The 18,236-nt window shown below is 34.8% G+C and overlaps 1 protein-coding gene across 2 annotated transcripts in view; it reads left to right on the forward strand.

The window, feature by feature from the left end:
• The window catches only part of LOC106472442 (ecdysone receptor-like), a 50,826-nt gene that overhangs the window by 5,263 nt on the left and 27,327 nt on the right, over window positions 1-18,236 (forward strand). Inside the window, exon 1 of one of the 2 annotated variants that reach the window (XM_022401010.1) lies at window positions 14,052-15,499. The exons of the other annotated variant lie outside the window; for it this stretch is intronic. Within the exon in view, the coding sequence (XP_022256718.1) occupies window positions 15,313-15,499 (187 nt within the window). The 5' untranslated portion in view covers window positions 14,052-15,312. Of the gene's footprint in view, window positions 1-14,051; window positions 15,500-18,236 lie in introns of those variants that run through there. 2 annotated transcript variants of the gene reach the window in all.

Genomic DNA, 18,236 nt, shown 5'->3' on the forward strand with positions numbered 1-18,236 from the left:
TGATGTGGTTGTAAGACCTTAAGTTAAACATTCAGTGAGCCGTGATGTGGTTGTAAGACCTTAAGTTAAACATTCAGTGAGCCGTGATGTGGTTGTAAGACCTTAAGTTAAACATTCAGTGAGCCATGATGTGGTTGTAAGACTTTATCTTTTTTTCCCCTTCACATTCGTTGGATGATACGCATTTATAAAAATTACTCATACTGTTCCTTTTTACTGTCATAATTTGCAACTTAACAGCCTTGATGAGAATTTTTCACGTGTTACATGTTTTTAACTGACTGTACTGAGAAAATACGTAATTACATTTAATAGCTACGTATACGTCTCTTGAGAATGACACTGATGGTATTATTAAAAGGGCAACATTAAACTCACTTCGTAGGTCTGACAATTCATAACACCAGCAATACTAGGAGTTGATGAACAAAATGATCTTTTGTACATAACTGAAAGAAGGGGATATCCATAAAACTGCTGCTTTTATTGAGAAGTAAAACGGTATTTTTTTGTGCTATCAACTTCATTACGTAGCTGTTTTTTTCGTCATTGTCGGTGAATTGACAGTTTCCTCATCTTGCACATTTACTCTGTATCCGCTCTTAAGTGTATTCACATCAAGTTTCGATTTCCAGGTAGAAAGTATGCGTGTGTGAATAACAGACTATTCATGTTGAAGCTTTGTAGAACACGTTGTTTAGAAGCTAAACTAATACTACATAGTTTCGTTTTGACAATTATCTTGAGATTCTCTGATCAATCGACAGGCTGAAAAATACAGCAACACAACCTCGTCAAATTGGCGACAGTTTCATTGAAAAAAGATTGCGTGAAAACCTCGTTGACAGATGGGTAGAAATTTTTAGTAATTTAGGAATTCAATTTTTTGAAGAGAGTCATGAACTATTTTGTTTAGCCTATCATACTTTTATATCATAGGACTTACAATTACGTTCAGAACAAATATGTTGGTACAAAATTGACAAGCTGACAGTAAATAAGGGATTCAAAGAAAACGAGAAAAAAAATTTATAAAACGTGAAAAGTGGCAAAAGATAACATAATAACAATCTAAAACAATAAAAGTGGTTAAAATGAGAAGAACAAAATATCTTATTTTTACTATTCCTACTTATTCGCAGTTCTGTTTTGATTGAATTCTAACATTTTTGGACTACTTCCCTTTCTGATCGCTGGGGAATTCCAGGTTTGTCACAACAACTAAAACGTTAAATGGGTGTTAACTCACCGTTACAGAGCATTTAAAATAGCTTAGCAAAACTCTATACATTAGTATTGGTATTTTCTTTTATAGAATGGCGGATTTTGGAAGCTATTATTTCCCAAGATCTTCTGTTTTCATCTTTTCTGTTGTAACGTACAAGCATACAGAAAAATACACGTCTGTGATTGGTTTAATGGGAAACACCTCTCTGCTTATACGCTTTATTTTATGTTGCATAATCCAATGGCTAAAGAAAGTCCAGATGCGTGGAGAAAAATCAGCGGTAATTTAAAATATAAATTCTGCGCAGAAATTTAGAAACTCTGTGTGTGTGTAGTATTTACAGCAATGATGGCTTAATTTTAAAATGTAACTCAATAAACATAACTACATCAAAAAATGTATAGGCAAAATTATTTCAATTTAATCTATTAACAAACATTTTATAAATAAAAACGTAATTTATAATTCTGAAAGTTTTTTTCTTTTTCTTAACCTTTTTAGATGCTTTAATGCTTTTTCTTAAATAAGTCTGGTGACTCATGACACAAAAGTAAACCGACTGCCAGCATCTGGAATGGATCAGCCTAAATGTTTTTAGTCTTCCTTTGGAAAGCGAAAATAGTCGCCCCCAAAAGAAGTGGTATATTTGGAATGTATATGTACCTCATAGTATACATGTACTTTGATACAAGTATTCAGTTTTCATCATGTAGTATTCTAATATTCAACATTAACCCCATGAACATTAAGTATCACAACATTTAGTAATAATTTTTTGAATAATAATTATAATTAGTTTGATTATCCACAGAGTAAGCACAGAAATAGTAGGCCTATCCTTGATACCATCAGACAAAGTATTAAGAGAAAAAATGGCATAAAAGTTTGAAAAAAATAATAATAATCAAACATCATCTAATTAAATGCTATTTTCTGTGCTTGAGGTAAAAACGAGTAATGTCTTTTAGTGTTGTCCCTATCAAAAAATTATTCTGAAATTTCAAACTCCCCCTCATCCTCCATTGAAAAAAAGGCTTACAGGCAAGTTAAAAACATACAAATCTATCACTTCCATGCATCCCTCCACCCGTACTATTGCTTCTGACTACTTAACTATTTAACAAAAACGCGATTAATCTTCAAATAACAATATATCGTCGCCAAAGAGTCACATGCTACCAGCTATGGTTGACATGACTTTTCCCCGACCTTAGAAAATCTGCCAAGTTTTTTTTTTTTTTAAATAAACAGTTACGCATTTGAAAACACTTGACACTTCACCATTATTAGCATACAGCTATAACACACGAAAAATTACATGATAGTGTAGAACATGGTTTGGGGGGATTTAGCTCGAGTGGCAGGGTGCTTCAGAGAACTCCAGGATTCCTTCTTATGCCTCAAGAAATTTACTGTTTTTACAGTAACCTTAACGCTCTTCCCAATTCTAGACCTTTCTTATTAACCTACGTAACGTAAAAACTCTTCCTCTTTGTCCAATTGCCTTCTAGATGTTTTCAACCAATCAGTCATAATATTTTCCCCTTACTCCCCACAAGAATTTTATTTTGCCACACCTGCACACCCTACCCCAGAATTTTTGAAATTTCTGAAATGTAATATAGTAAAGAATTCAACCACCAATAATATCGTCTTTTCTGGAAAGCCCTAAGGACTGAATGTTTCAGAATGATGTAAATGTGTGTGCACAATTTTGTACATAATAATATTATGTAATAGCTCATAAATGAAGAGAAACATCACAAAATGAAAACAAAACACAAAAAAAACATCTGTTTTAAACAAAGTCCCTTTTTTTAAAAATGTTTATTCGCAGAACAATTCAGTACAATATTTTGTATTATAAGACACATTTCTATATATATAATTTTGTTAACTACTTCCTCGGTGTTTTGCAAACAACATCACCTCTCGCTCGTAAACTCACACATGAAAGAATGGAGTCCAATGTAACAAGATTGGTGTTACCCATAAAACAAGCGACAGTACGTAGTCCCACATTTATTAGCTCGTTTTATGGTTATTATTACATAATTATGTCCCTTAAGCAACACAGTTAATTAAGCAGACATAATACGTTCACATACAGTAAAGACATATCAGAGGTGGAGTTCCCAATTAACTTTAATAAGATATCCCATTGTAACTGCATCCGCAACGTTTGCATTTCATAAGGTAAGGATTTTCACCAAAACCTTGACACAAATAAGGAAGAAGTCATTTTTGTAATGGAGATTTCTATTCAAGAGGTGAACCGATGAGCAATATAATTTATGTTATTCGAAAGTTGTAATACTAAATTATTGTCAAAAGACAAATTTAGTTCTTTTTGTCGTTTGCCTGATACCGTATCAAAACATCCACCAATTTATGCTTGATCGACTTACGTTCAGCATTAAACAACAAGACAGATCCACAAGATTTTAGGAAACTGATGATATAGTAAATATACCTTCAAAGACAAAAATAACTAGAACACCTCTTTTTAACGTTGAGTCAAAGCTGAATCTTTTTATAAATATTGAATACTAAGTCTTTGGCAGTGGTCTCTCAAAAGTAAGTTAATATAAACAATGGTTGTTAAACTTTTTCAACATACAGAAGATTCTAATTTTCACGTGAGTGAAGAAGGTACACAAGTCATAAGTTGTCCAACATAGAAATTATCTTGCAACCCAGATAAAGAAATGATGGAAAATACCTAGGATCACAAAAAAACAAGCGCTTTCCGAAAATTAACCGTAACAAACCGCTTCTTGCAAACGGTTTAAATCACATGAAACCTAACTAGTCTTCTTTACCGGTGATGGTTGATTTCTTACATTTGTCAACTGCTGACCACGATCTCGTCACTAGAGCAAGCTATAGTTTTGGGGAATCTTTTCATATTGAATATCATATAATAATAATTAAGACTGGAACATTTACAAAAAATAGTTAATTAAAGATTGATAAAAATACATACACGAATGTCTAAACTTACAGTGCAACTCAAAAACAGTATAGATGGTTATTACAAATTAATCTATAAAATACTTAATTGAAATTGTTAGAATATCTAACCCAAACTTTAAACAATAAAGCCCAGAAACAGGCTGGCAATCTAATACTGAAATAATCAATGATGCCGAAGAATGCAGGAAACTTTTGTTCAGCACTTAGCATTTAGCATCGAGAAAGTTCTATAAGATTTGTGGAACCACTTTATCAAAGCGATCTCGATACCATAAGCTACCAATTATCATCCATAACGATAACTATCGATTTAACACTAACCCAAAAAACTGATATCTTTAAGATGCATATCCTGAAAATTGTCACCACCTCAATTGCACCAAACCCCAGCCCCCAGTGATATGTCTGCGAACTTATACTGCTAGAAACCGGGTTTCGTTTCGATACCCTTGGTGGGAAGAGCACAGATATCCCTTTGTGTAGCTTTGTGCTTAATAACAAACCAACAAAACCAAAACCCAACTCTGGCAAGTTTTTTCTTGATAAATAACAACTTCTTAAATTTTAATATTACCCCCCCCCCTTTCTAACCAAATTTTCTAGTTAACACTGGTGAATCTTTACTACTTGTGTTACCTGAACTATCGCTAATCTAAAAAGGAAAGCACCAGGTGAAGATAATATCCAAATTACATCCATCAAATACGGGTACTCGGAGATTGTTAAAGCACTTAGCCCTCTAAGTAAACCAGCATTACGTTGCTTTACAAGAGGAAAAAGCCAGCAGATAAGCCGGGTACTTATAGACCTATCAATCCGAGTAGCTGTATACATAAAGCTTTAGCAAACGTCACTTGTCGCTTCTTCTGTATCTTGAAATTAATAACAAACTACCTGAAATTCAAAACGACTTTTACAAGCCCGCAAGAGCTCTAGACCATTTAATTAGGCTTAAAGAATATTTTTAAATGGGTTAAATGAGCAGAATTGTACTATAACCTATTTAGATATCCAAAAAGACTTTTATAGCATATCCAAAAGATCTTTAATAGGTTTGTTTGTTTTGAATTTCGCGCAAAGATACACAAAGGCTATCTGCGCTAGCCGTCCCTAATTTAGCAGTGTTAGACTAGAGGAAATACAGCTAGTCATCACCACCCACCGCCAACTCTTGGGCTACTCTTTTACCAACGAATAGTGGGATTGACCGTCACATTATAACGCCCCCACGGCTGAAAGGGCGAGATGTTTGGTGGGACGGGGATTCGAACCCGCAGATTGCGAGGCGAGTGCCCTAACCACTTGGCCATGCCGGGCCACTTTAATAGGTTAACATCCAAAAGAACTTGGAAGGGTAATATCCCAAAAACCTGTGATAGAATATGGCACAACTACTTAAATATAATCTTCTTTTTTGTGATATTCATTCTTGGCCGTGGAATAGAAGATGCAAAGGTAAGTTGATTCTGCAAATAGAATAAAGTTCTTGGATTTGGCAGATAAAAGTGAAAATGAAAAGTATGTGACAGAAGAGACTGAACAGGTCTTCACGAGCCAAAAACAAAAATAGCATCCTTTAATTACACCGATGATAACATGAAATAGTGCAACTCTTGAAGTTGAGAGGAAAGATAATCCAAGATAAACTAAACGAAAAATTAACTTATTACTGGAATAAACGAATAAAATTACCAACTAAATATTCACAGACTTTAGAATTAGAACTAAAAAAAAGCAATTAAAATGAATTTTTGAAAGAAACTATTCGATACAACCTGCTAGGGACAAAAACAAAGGAAAGCAAGGAATTCACTCAGGCTGATCTTTAACGTTTGAAATATAAAATAACTTCTAGAGGGAAGCTTCGGACCAAAAAAAAGATCGGCTTCGCCTATGATAGTTGAGCTAGTCATAGTCAAGCTAACCAGAAAATGACCTGCGTGGAAATCTGGCAGGTAGCCTCACAACCAAGTATAGATTAATAAAATCACAACTGGCTGTTAAAATCGCAGAGACAGATGTGACATTGGCTATTGAGGTTACACAGTAAGGACCATGTTTGTAAGTGGTCAGTAACAGACGATTTTGTTTCTAAAAGCTCTGGAGAATAATTCTGATTTTTATATCTAAAATCTCTCATAAAGTATATATTATCATAAAGACATACCATACATATATGACTTTCAAAAGTAATTTCATTCGCTGGCTTTCAAACTTCTGGATTTAACAGGGAAGCTAATATTAAATTCACGGTAGTTTCTCCGAAGGATCCGCTTGAGAAACCGAAATCCATGTATGTAAAAAATCGTGTGTTTGGTTAGATGCTTCAAATCTGTGTACCACTTCTCAATTTACAAATGATGTAGCTATCTGGGAAATCTCTAATTACTATTGCTACAGCTTGTAACATCCAACACCTAAATAACTAACATTCTTATTAACCCGAAAAGAGCTCAAGTTGTGTGATTCACGAGCTCTTACTACGTCATAAAGAGCTCACAAAGTTGCACCAAGTTCTCAGCATATTTTTAGGGTTCCACTGGGCTCTAAACTGATATGAGAAAAACAAAACATAATAAAGAAATCAATAACAAGGTCTGGAAAAGAACGAACTATGTTCGAAGTCTAGCTGTCAACAACAGGGACATCTCAACTGTAAATCTACTAAATATTTACGAACAGACTAAGTGAAACAGACTAAACTTGATGATGCTGTAAAGCCTAGTAAAGTTCCCTTTTTTTATTTCATTTGTGTGTGTGTGTGTGAAGCTTTATGGACATTTTTGTCTTGAAGTACACAAATGATTATCTTGTTTGATAATTCCTAGCTGTTTTTCTTTTGATTAGTTGAAGAAAAAAAATACAGTCAACAAAAATAATCTATATTTTACACGTCTAGAGATTGTTTACATTAAAAGAAAAGCTTATGAAACATTTTGATTTACAGGATATTATGCATTGTTATAGAGAAATACGGTAGCACATGTAGGCAAGTACGTAAAGCTAATACAAATACAACGGAAAAGACAAAAAAGATACGAAACGGAAACTTGTTTTAAAGTAACAAGTTTTGCTTCACACGATCACGTGGAAACGAACATGTAAACAAGTTTATGAATGTAAAGCACGGATTCGGTTACCTTTGGCCTGGTTTAAATTGAGAAATATATGGCCTCGTCCAACGTACAAGTGCATGTCCTACTCTACATTTGATTTGATCAACTGATAAAATCCTATTCTTTCAATTCAGAAAATACTCACTCGACGTCTACGACAAAAATATTGTTAATGTGACCTCTAATTCCAAATTCACGAAATTGCGTGCAACATTTTACTGTTAACCAGTAGCTGAAATTACGAAATTCGTATGATATAATAAAGTTTCATAATAAATCATTTACAAGCGATTGTTAAATGTAGGTGCTATTTGTCCATTAGTAAGTTTATTTGATACTAATTGATAAGTGAAAAATGAATCTAAAGAACGAATCGTTTAAACAGTTTCTCGTATTTTAATGGCCATAGTTTTGTGGGAATTCAAATATGTCGTCATTAAAATAAAATGGGCTGGTATTAGATCGGAAAACGACGGTATATTTATTTATTTGTTAGTTATGTATTTCATGCTCTTGTATTATTTTGTTTACTTATCTCCAAGATGTACATAATTATAACCAAAAAATTATAAACTTAGCACAAAAAGCTAAGTCACTGCATAGCCTAAGTGTTACTTCGTCAAAATTTATACATACTATTTGCTTGATCCAGCATCTACCTAATAAAAGGCGATATATGGCGTATGTTACTCCTCTAAATCATTATTCAAGACGTTAATGAAGCCCCCCCCCCCCCGCGAACGGCCTCCCAATGGCTCAGCGTAAGTCTGAAGCTTATAATGCTAAAAACCGAGTTTCAATATATGTGGTGGGCACAGCACAGATAACCCACTGTGTAGCTTTGTGCTAAACTATAAACAAAAACAAACAAACTACCTTTTTATATACTTTTGAAATAATTGTAGAAGTGTTTTTTTTTGTTAAATTTCGTGTTTCCCCTTTATTTATTTGTACTCCTATCACGTGTTAATGTTTCCTGCTGTGAACCCTTCTTATGAGATAACCAGTATTTGTTTACCATCGTTTTTAATTTTTTTTCTTGCGATGAAATGTTATTTTCCATCATATGTGTTGTTATGTTGTCACATATTTTTCCTCGAACTCCAATGTATAGAGAGTTCATGTAAATGGCAGCTGCTTTTGTTATTCGCTCTTCCAGGAAATTTGAGAAGTTCCTGGAATGTTTTATAGCATAAGAATAACCTTTTCTCTGTGTGTACAACCATTATCTAAAGATAGCAAGCTTAATGAAAGAAACACCAGTTCTCTCATAATGTGTTTGCCTTAATTAAAGCACTATATTTATATAGAACATTATTTCTAAAACTAATTACTGAACAATTGCCGATGACCATCGTTTCATTGACTCACATATTGGCTAATCTTCATAGTTGGAGGTTTTCTGATGCACTGAAAAGAATCGTTTTGTATGCAATGGGGCACCAAACAAGATACTTATAAGTTTATTATTTGCTTTTCATATTATTGAATTAATGACAGTAGACAGAGAGAGAATTAACCTTTCATGTCAATGAGGAAAGTTTGGTTAGTATAACATTAGTTTCTAGCTAGAGCGAAGCTCAAACTAATACTAATAATAGCAGCACGTGCTGTACGTGATATATTTTATAAGCATGTTTTTATGTTTAAAGTTTGTTGGTTATTAAGTTATATTAACGTATAAAGTTGTATTAACGAGACAGTAAAAACAAACTCCGAGCGTTTATTTCGTTGGCTACACGTGGATGATGGGACGACGTGCGTGTAAGTCATTTCTCCGAATAAGGTAGTAACAGTAACAAAGAAGAAAATTAAAATGACTGTAAAATTTCTAAAAATTAGAAAATAAAAATTTATTGGTGATCAGAGGTGAGGAGGTTGGAAAATTCACTTCATGGAGAAACGGACATATATACACAAACCACTTTCTAGTATAGATTGTAAACATGACAAACGTTAGCTGTACGTTACTGTTCCGGTTACATAATGATGCCCTTTTTCAAAATCAGTAGTGAATGACCATCTGTGTGAAAGATGAGGAAGACAAGCGATATTAATACCGCCCCTTTTCAAGTTTTTAAAAACCTGTAGATAATACTATTGTTGATATCATAACACCCATTGAGACCTGTGATACAACGTGGAACAGTAATTATGATAACTACGAACTTTGCACCCCTGTTTTATATACAATATCACTATGGCTCTGACCGATAAGAGATTATTTTACACGTGTTCAAAGAAATCAGTTTATTTTACTTAAATATTTTGTATATAAAAATCCAGTCGGCTCATGTCAAAAGCACTGCTTTTGTTTACTTGATTATGACAAGCTGTATTAGTTACGGAAGAGGAACGAAGAATTTGGTGTGCTTACTTTATTTAATGAATTGATAACCTATTAAAACAGTATAAATCTGATTCGTAACTCATGTAATTAATGTTATTTGTGTTTATAATACTATGATGTTTATTTGTTTCTGTTGAAGCGTTAAGATATTTACGATGGCCAACCGCAAGTATCGAACCACGAATTTTATCGTTATTAACCACCGGGGTGGGGACTCTCAATTAGAAAAGTCTTACTACTTGTGAGGAATATAATTATGTCATCGAATCGAACCTGTAATATTCTGTTTTCTTGAAAAAAAAATAAGAAAAACTGAAACTTATATGTGTGTTTGGTTCGTTATCAAAACTACCATTAATATTGCAGTTAAACCCACTAACTATTGCTGGGGTACCCTTTGTATTTTACACAGAAATTCTAAGATTTCATTCAATTTTTGGTCAGTTATTTTGAATGCGTTGATTAACAGGCGAAAACAGATGATGCAGTATGTGGAACTGACCGGAAGTGAACGGTATAGAAATAAGCCTGTGACTCGAAATTAACAAATTAAGGAAAACTTAGTAACCCGTTGGAAGTTTTATAATGTAAAACGTAAATGAAAAAATACATAGCATTTAAAAAACTAAGAGACTCGTTTTGATGTGCATTGTTACTTAAGTGTAACACCGTACTTTGTTATATAAAAGTGGCATACACGTTGGAATATCATACTGTGTTTTAATGTGACATCGTACTTTGTTTGGTATGTATTCGGTTTCATTTCACCAGAATTCATTACCAGGAACATCAGTTTCGAGATGTCTATTTCACATTTTCGCCAAGTAGTACGAATATCTCCTACACACGTGAGAAAAGAAGCCATCATACCTGTCTGGCAAAATGAACTGACCCTATACCCCCAACACTCACACTCAAGTTATGCCCCTATGTTCATAGATTTCACTGTCTTATCTTATGAGTGGCATATTGTGACCGTATAATAATATGCTATACTACAAAATTTTTCATGACTACCTTTGAATTTTTCACTTTATTCTGTTTTCAGTTACCTAGCTGTTATCTGTTCTTTCATCCTAGTTACTTATAAAATCCAAGCTAGGTTTTGACGGTAGCGATTACGCCTAAATACTTGTTGGAATGTCAGTGCCACCTCAAACCACCCACCCTAACATGTAGCAACAGAAAAGAGAATGAGGAGGGGAGAGTCTGCAATACACAAGAAACATTTATTGTTGCAACATCAGACACTAGTTGCGCATCCCATCCCCTCGAGCCTATTTTCCACTTGTTACACGTTCGGTCTGACCAGGGGGTACTTTACTAAACCACCACTTCTCCGTTTTTGTTCGGTTTCATTTCACCAGAATTCATTGTCAGGAACATCAGTTTCATGATAACTGAACGTTTAGTGTTTTGTCTCATCAATTAAAACTTTTTCGTGAAACGTAATTTTTGTATGTTGGAAAATGCATAGTGTGTCATTCTTTAAATGCAGCACGTGTACCGGTTTCAACTGTTAAAGTGACTAGAATGATTTTAACATTTGTTTTAATATTCTAATTATGAGGAACATCAAAGACATACTGATATAAATGACGTCACCGGTGGTACGTTTCAGAGGCCGCCCACTGATCCGGAAATGATGTATTTTGCCTTTATGTCTTTTTCTGATTGGTTAAAACGCTTTTTTTTTATTTTAAATATAACCAGGTCATTGCGCCTTACCTTGGCATACTTTGGTGTCGGCACTCGCACGTTCAACCAAGCAGTCATACCAAAGAGGAAATGGACAACTGCTAAATGAAAATATCACATGTAAATCCCTCTAAATTTTTGATTGTGTTGTCCCTTGTTATCAGTAGTCGCTAATTCTTATTGCCACTTACTCGGCTCGATTTTTCTATAAAATTAGAGAAGAAAGTATTGTTTTATAAAGTTATACGCAATGCGTTGTAAATATTAAATACATTTTGGTAGTGTATCTTCTGTAACTAGTAATAGTGTTCATACAACTACTACTTTAAATGGTTTATCAAAAAAACAACAATTGAATTAATGGGTAAAATTTCTATTAAGCTGGCCCACACTGGGTCAGCGATAAGTCTGAACACTTATTTCGCTGAAAACCGGTTTCATTACCCGTGATGGGCACAGCACAGATAGCCCATTGTACAGCTGCCGCACTCGCTCCCCCAGTTCCGCGGTGATTAAATGTTTCATTAGTGATTCAAACGGTTTTACTGATCTACATATTTTATTATTATTATTATTTGCTATAATTCATTGGTAGTGCTTACAACTCGGTATTCATACCACTATACATCCGATCCTTTTTAAGTTGCACAAAACAACACGAAACGATAAATCTGTTCGAGTTTGCGTACTTGTGACTTTGGTCTAATCTGTATTTCAAGCACCACAGATTCATATTGCTGTTCAGTTGTATGTACTTTTGAAAGAGGTATAATCTTTATAACTTGTGCGTTTGTGACATTACAGGTTCTGACTGATGTTCGGGTGTATGTACATGTAACATTACGAGTTCTGACTGATGTTCGGGTGTATGTACTTGTAACTTTACGGTCTTTGATTGATGCTCAGGTGTATATAATTTTAACATTATGAGTTCTGACTGATGTTCGGGTGTATGTACTTGTAACTTTACGGTCTTTGATTGATGCTCAGGTGTATATAATTTTAACATTACGGGTTCTGATTGATGCTCGGATTTATGTATTTGTGACATGGATCTGTGTGTGTACAGGTTTTGGTGTTTGTGACATGCATACTTTATGTTACACTTTATTAGACTATATATTATACGTGATTTTTGGCAACCTCTGATCAAGTACAGCTCCTATCAAAGGCATAGCAAAAGCCTGGCCCACACGGGCCTGGGAATCAATTTAAATTTAGCTCGATTCATTTTGTTTTTTTCAGTGTATATATATATATATATATTATAATCCTGCTCAGAGCCGTAGAATAAAACAATTTTTGACTACGTCACTTGCTTCCATCATGATGACTTTCATTTCTTGTGTTAGTTACATAGACCTTGATTTTGCTACTTGAATTGTAAATGTATGTTTGTGGGTGTAATTTGGTAACAGTGTAAACGAGATTAGAAGTACTTAGACGATATTTTTTATTTTTACTATCAAATGGATTATACGTATATTTTCGTTTTTTGTTTCGGATATTCGTGTCAAGCTGCACAAGGGTTATTTCCGCTAGCCATCAGTAATTTTGAACTGATAAGTCTAAAAAGAAGGCAGTTAGTCAACAGCACGTACCGATAAATCTTGGGCTCTTCTAATCGAATAGTGGGATCCGACTCTCATTCTTATAAGACACCAACGATCCCAAAGCACTTCGGACTCTGGAATGCGATTTTCAAGCAACGGAACGCGAACCACAGATTCTCGGATCCATAGTATGGCAAGCTGTCCACATAGCCACACCTGGCTGCATATTTTCATTCCGATATCGTTTTCTGCTTGTTGCTGAATTGGTTGCTGTTGTTGTTTGTTATTAAACACAAAGCTACACAAAGGGCTATCTTTGCTCTGCTCACCACGGGTATCGAAACCCTGTTTCTAGAGGTATATGTCCTCAGACATGCTGCTGTTCCACTCGGGGGGGGGGTCTGCTGAATTAAACAGTAGTTAGAGATGTTATTATTGAAAGCGATAGTAATGGAATTTAGATAAACATGCAAGACTATTTCAGTATAATATGCATACTCATATTACTTACTAATCACTGAGCTCCAAACCTGTTGTTCAGTGTAATGATTCTGTGAACCTGTATAAACATGTTCGTGTAAGAGAGTTAAATTAAACTACGCCCAAAAGATATATTTTTAACAAATAACTTCAGGATGTTCCACGATTTTAAGTTATTGTGCAGAGATAGTTGCTGTATTCCTTCTAATCTCACCTTGTCCACTTACCCACTGACCATGAACCGACAAGGCAGAAGGAGCCAAGGAGGTCGACCTTGTCTTTGAACCGGTGAAAGTGGTTTCTCTGGTGAAAGACCACGCAAACGCACCTGAGTAGGTCACGTGAGATTCAGTCATCCACCTCGAGCGAAGGGTGAATGAAACTTTCTACCCAGCTAAGGTAAATAGATTCTACTAGTTACACTATTACAGTCTGTCTTGTCTTTTCCATGGGCCTGTGAACTAAACCGATTGTATTCTGTCAAAACCTGAGGTATTTCCAAGAAAAATAAGATGCTTGAGCCATAACAGTCGATATCTGCAGCGCATAGTAACCAGAAACTTTACGCATGCGTATAAATGTGCTACAGATAGTCGTCGGTTCTATACATAGCACTAGGTGCAGGCCGTGTTTGGTTCGTTGGTGCAGTCAGAGTAAAGTATTGATCATTATTGCGCCTTGGCCGTGACACTGAACTGTATAGAGGGTTTACTGTGTCTCACGTGTAAGCTCGATGATTTAATGGTGATCGAACATTCTTCCTTAAGAAATTTGGAACCAATAGACTTGGTATGTGGTTGACATATTGCTTGTTTCACTTTATCAATATTTGACTTTATTCCTAGTCACTAGTGAATGCATTCTGAATACCTCGCATGTTTAGTAGGGTTATTGTGCATCAATATCTCTTTCACCTCTTGAAGGAATTCGCATCAGAGAAAACTGAAATCTACATGATACAGTTTTAAGGCTTGTATTCCAGTTAGGTCATCAGTATTGGACTTGACTTCCAGAAATATGTCTGTTGGTGTACTTACCATTGAGCCTTGAATAACCAGGTGGGAGGTATTTACTCAATTCTAATATTCCAACGTAATGATGCGTTACTTGTGGTTTAAGTGTCATTTGGTCTCCACAGAATAATTGCTCTTAACATTTACCAACTGTTGGGATAATTCTTTATTCAAAGAAAGTCAGTGATCGTAGTAGCCTTTTTTTTTCAAGAAATAGCTTCCCGATTCGCTTTAAGTAATTGATAATTTTCCATGGTATCACCGTTACGATAACTCAATAGTGATTATCCGTTTGTTGCAACTTGGATATATTAAGTATTCAGGACAGTGTATTTATTCCATATCTTGATCAACTGGAAGTGAACCTTATGCCCATAGGTATATTAAAACCTGTAAAATTACAAGTGAAGATTTTCGAGGCCCAAATCATTTGTGTGTGTGTTCATATTGGCAAATATTGCACATATTTAATGTTTTAAAGCTTTCACTGACATTAAAACTATTATAATAAATAATTCCACCTTGAAAGCGAGTCACTTTTGATTGAAAAGTCTTTTAGAATTTGACGAGTCCGTCTGATGAAGGAAGAAACGAATAGATTCAGAATAATTACCGGACTGTTTCAAAATCTGTTCATTAACAGAAACATTCATTGAAGGGAATTTGTAGGAGAAACAAATACGGTTGTTCAATACATTCGTTGAAACTGGTACAATAGTGAGTTAGGAGCAAAACTAAGCCAGGTAGCCTACGAAAAATCACGCTGGAGACTAAATCTGTCAACCTGGATCCGCTCGTGCTCTTCTGGCTTAGCCAGACCAAAGCCGACCGTGTGGATAAGGGTACTAAAAGAAAAAAAGCAGATATTGAAGAAGAACCTGACACAGATTCTCATTTTATGCCAGTTAAAGTCAAACTGGAGCCAGGATTAGTGGCAGATGCTGGTTTCAGGTCAAGCGATGAAAGCTCACCTGAAGTGTCGTCCAGCAACATAGAAGTTAACGGTAATGAAGTTAGTCCAGTCCCGAGTTTGACCACACCAGAGGTGGGAGAAGTGGACTTGGATTTTTGGGATCTAGATATCAGTAAGTTAAATTAAAATCATTATACTTTAGTTTAACCATTATAGTACAGACCTGTTTAGAACGAATAAAGAAGGTTAGGAGGGAAGTAACATGGCCATGGAGTGGTATAAGATCATATGAAGTAACTTTTATTTAATATTTCAAGGCTTATGCACTTAATTTATTACAATTTACTACTTTTTAATAGCATCAGAGAAAGTTCAAATCTACATGATACAATTTTAAGGCTTGTATTCCCATTCGGTTTATATTTCATCATCGCTCTCCCATGGATTGTTTTTTTATCATGAAACAATTGTAACTTTCCATCTTATGAAATATTGTCTGCACCACCGAGCACAAGACGTTCAAGGTTTCAAATGTGCAACTTCTGTAAATACACATGAACATTGTTTTATCACAGATATTACGTTATTATCAGTATTTCAGGACTTATATCAATTATTTTCTAACTATACGTACAATAGTACCACAGATTGAATCGAGTTGTGTGTTCTGAGAATGGAGAGGGTACGTTTGATATATATTTTGTTATTTACACTGGTGAAAGCGGAGACACAAAACTGGTTTAACAGGAATACGGCTAAACAGCTTTTCAAAAACATAGGTGTCCTTCAAACATCTTGTATTCAGATATGTATATTTAATCTGTAGCACATAAAACTTTTACTAGTTACATATGTGTATTTCATATTCGGTATTATAAAACAAAGTAAGAGTCGAAAAAAATACCCTGTGAAAATGTTAATGAGTTATTGTTAATTTTTTAATGAACTGTTTTGAATTGCGCGCAAAGCTACACGAGGGCTATCTGCGCTAGCCGTCCCTAATTTAGCAGTGAAACACTAGAGGGAAGGCAGGTATTCATCACCACCCACCGCCAACTGTTGGGTTACTATTTTACCAACGAATAGTGGGGTTGACCGTCACATTATAACGCCTCCACGGCTGAAAGGGCGAGCATGTTTGGTGAGACAGAGATTCGAACCCGCGACCCTCATATTGCGAGTCAAGCGCCCTAACCACCTGCCATGCCGGACCAATTTCAAATAAAACTGTACGTTGAAGACTTTAGGAGGTCTCGATTAAACACAAGTTGAGATTACTAAAACGTTATACTTTTCTTCATTACCGAGAATTTTTTTCCCATTTCAGTCCTCAAGTTCTTAATAACACAATTGTCTCATAAAGCTAAATGCATAAACATAAGTGGACTGACAAATAAATAAAGTATTGAATTACAAACTACCTTTAAATAGATCCATCTTCTACAGTTCATTCTGCGTTTAGAAAGACCAATCAGGGTTTAAACCTGAACACTTATCACATTATAGTTGTAAACATTGTTTCAGAAAGATATCGCATTGTGCATCATGAGCTGGGAGCTTATGGGAAGTCTAGGGAAATGTCTTCTTTTATTATTTGTTTTCTCTACGAAAAGCTTAGTGTTTCTCGTGTTTGGAGGGCGCAATACCTTCAATGGAAAAGGGAAGAGCAACTGGAAGTTCGTAAATAATGTACATAAATTTAAGTTACCTTAAATGAAAGAAATAGGTTATGCAAAATATAAACATGTCAGAAGTCAACATTAAGTGTACATATAGCAAAAGAGAAACTTTACATTAAAACTAGACAACTGTTATTACGGTAGTTTAAGAGTTAGATGCTCATTATTTTTCTGGGTGAATATGTCTTGTTTTGTTATCATTGCCAGCTACTGTCTTAACTCTGTGTTTATGAACCAAATATGACATGCCGGCTCTTGAATTCTGTTCCAACAGAACATCGAGAAGTTATGTCGTCACTACTGCATTAGAAACAGAAATCTAAAAAAAAAAAAGGTAACGTTGATCTTATTGCTATACGATTTAAAATAAACGCGTGAAAGAACAACTAAGAAAGAAAATTATCGAACTTAACTGAGCATAAGATCATTTTAATTATTGTTTTGTCACCATTTGAGTTTTGGGTATAGTGTTTGTTTAGTCAAACGATAAAGACACAGACACACGTTAACGTGTGGAGAAACTAAGCGATTATTACCGAAACTCTTAAGTAAAAGGACGTTATATGTTAGGTATTATACAAACCGGATTCTGATACTTTTATCCAGCTGATCCAAATAAAAACGCTAAAATAATGGGGGAAAAGTAGAAATTGCAACTGTGAGTTTTCAATAACATATAAATGAAAGGCTTTTACAAGACTGTCTCTAGTGAAATTTCAAATAATGGTATATCTCAGCTAGCGCCATCTGGGTGGATAATGGCGAAACCTTTTGTACTAGAACTGATGATGTAATTGTACGTTCCTCGTAGTTTTGAATAACTTAAGAATTCTTTTGGTATTAACATTTACGATTTGCCAGAATCACTTTAAAATAATCAGCTACTGTCCGCTATATAAAGAACCTCGGAGTTGATTTATTCGGTTAAAGTCCACTGTACAATATCGAAGATTCATCAGAATCACTTCCTTCAGGGACGTTTTATTCAACTACTCTCCACTGTACTATGTATTTTATCGAATCCTTTACGGACGTTTTATTCAACTACTCTCCACTGTACTATGTATTTTATCGAATCCTTTACGGACGTTTTATTCAACTACTCTCCACTGTACTATGTATTTTATCGAATCCTTTACGGGCGTTTTATTCAACTACTCTCCACTGTACTATGTATTTTATCGAATCCTTTACGGGCGTTTTATTCAACTACTCTCCACTGTACTATGT

The sequence above is a fragment of the Limulus polyphemus genome, unplaced genomic scaffold (genome assembly GCF_000517525.1).
Source record: "Limulus polyphemus unplaced genomic scaffold, Limulus_polyphemus-2.1.2 Scaffold5342, whole genome shotgun sequence".
NCBI classification, from domain to species: Eukaryota; Metazoa; Arthropoda; class Merostomata; order Xiphosura; family Limulidae; genus Limulus; species Limulus polyphemus.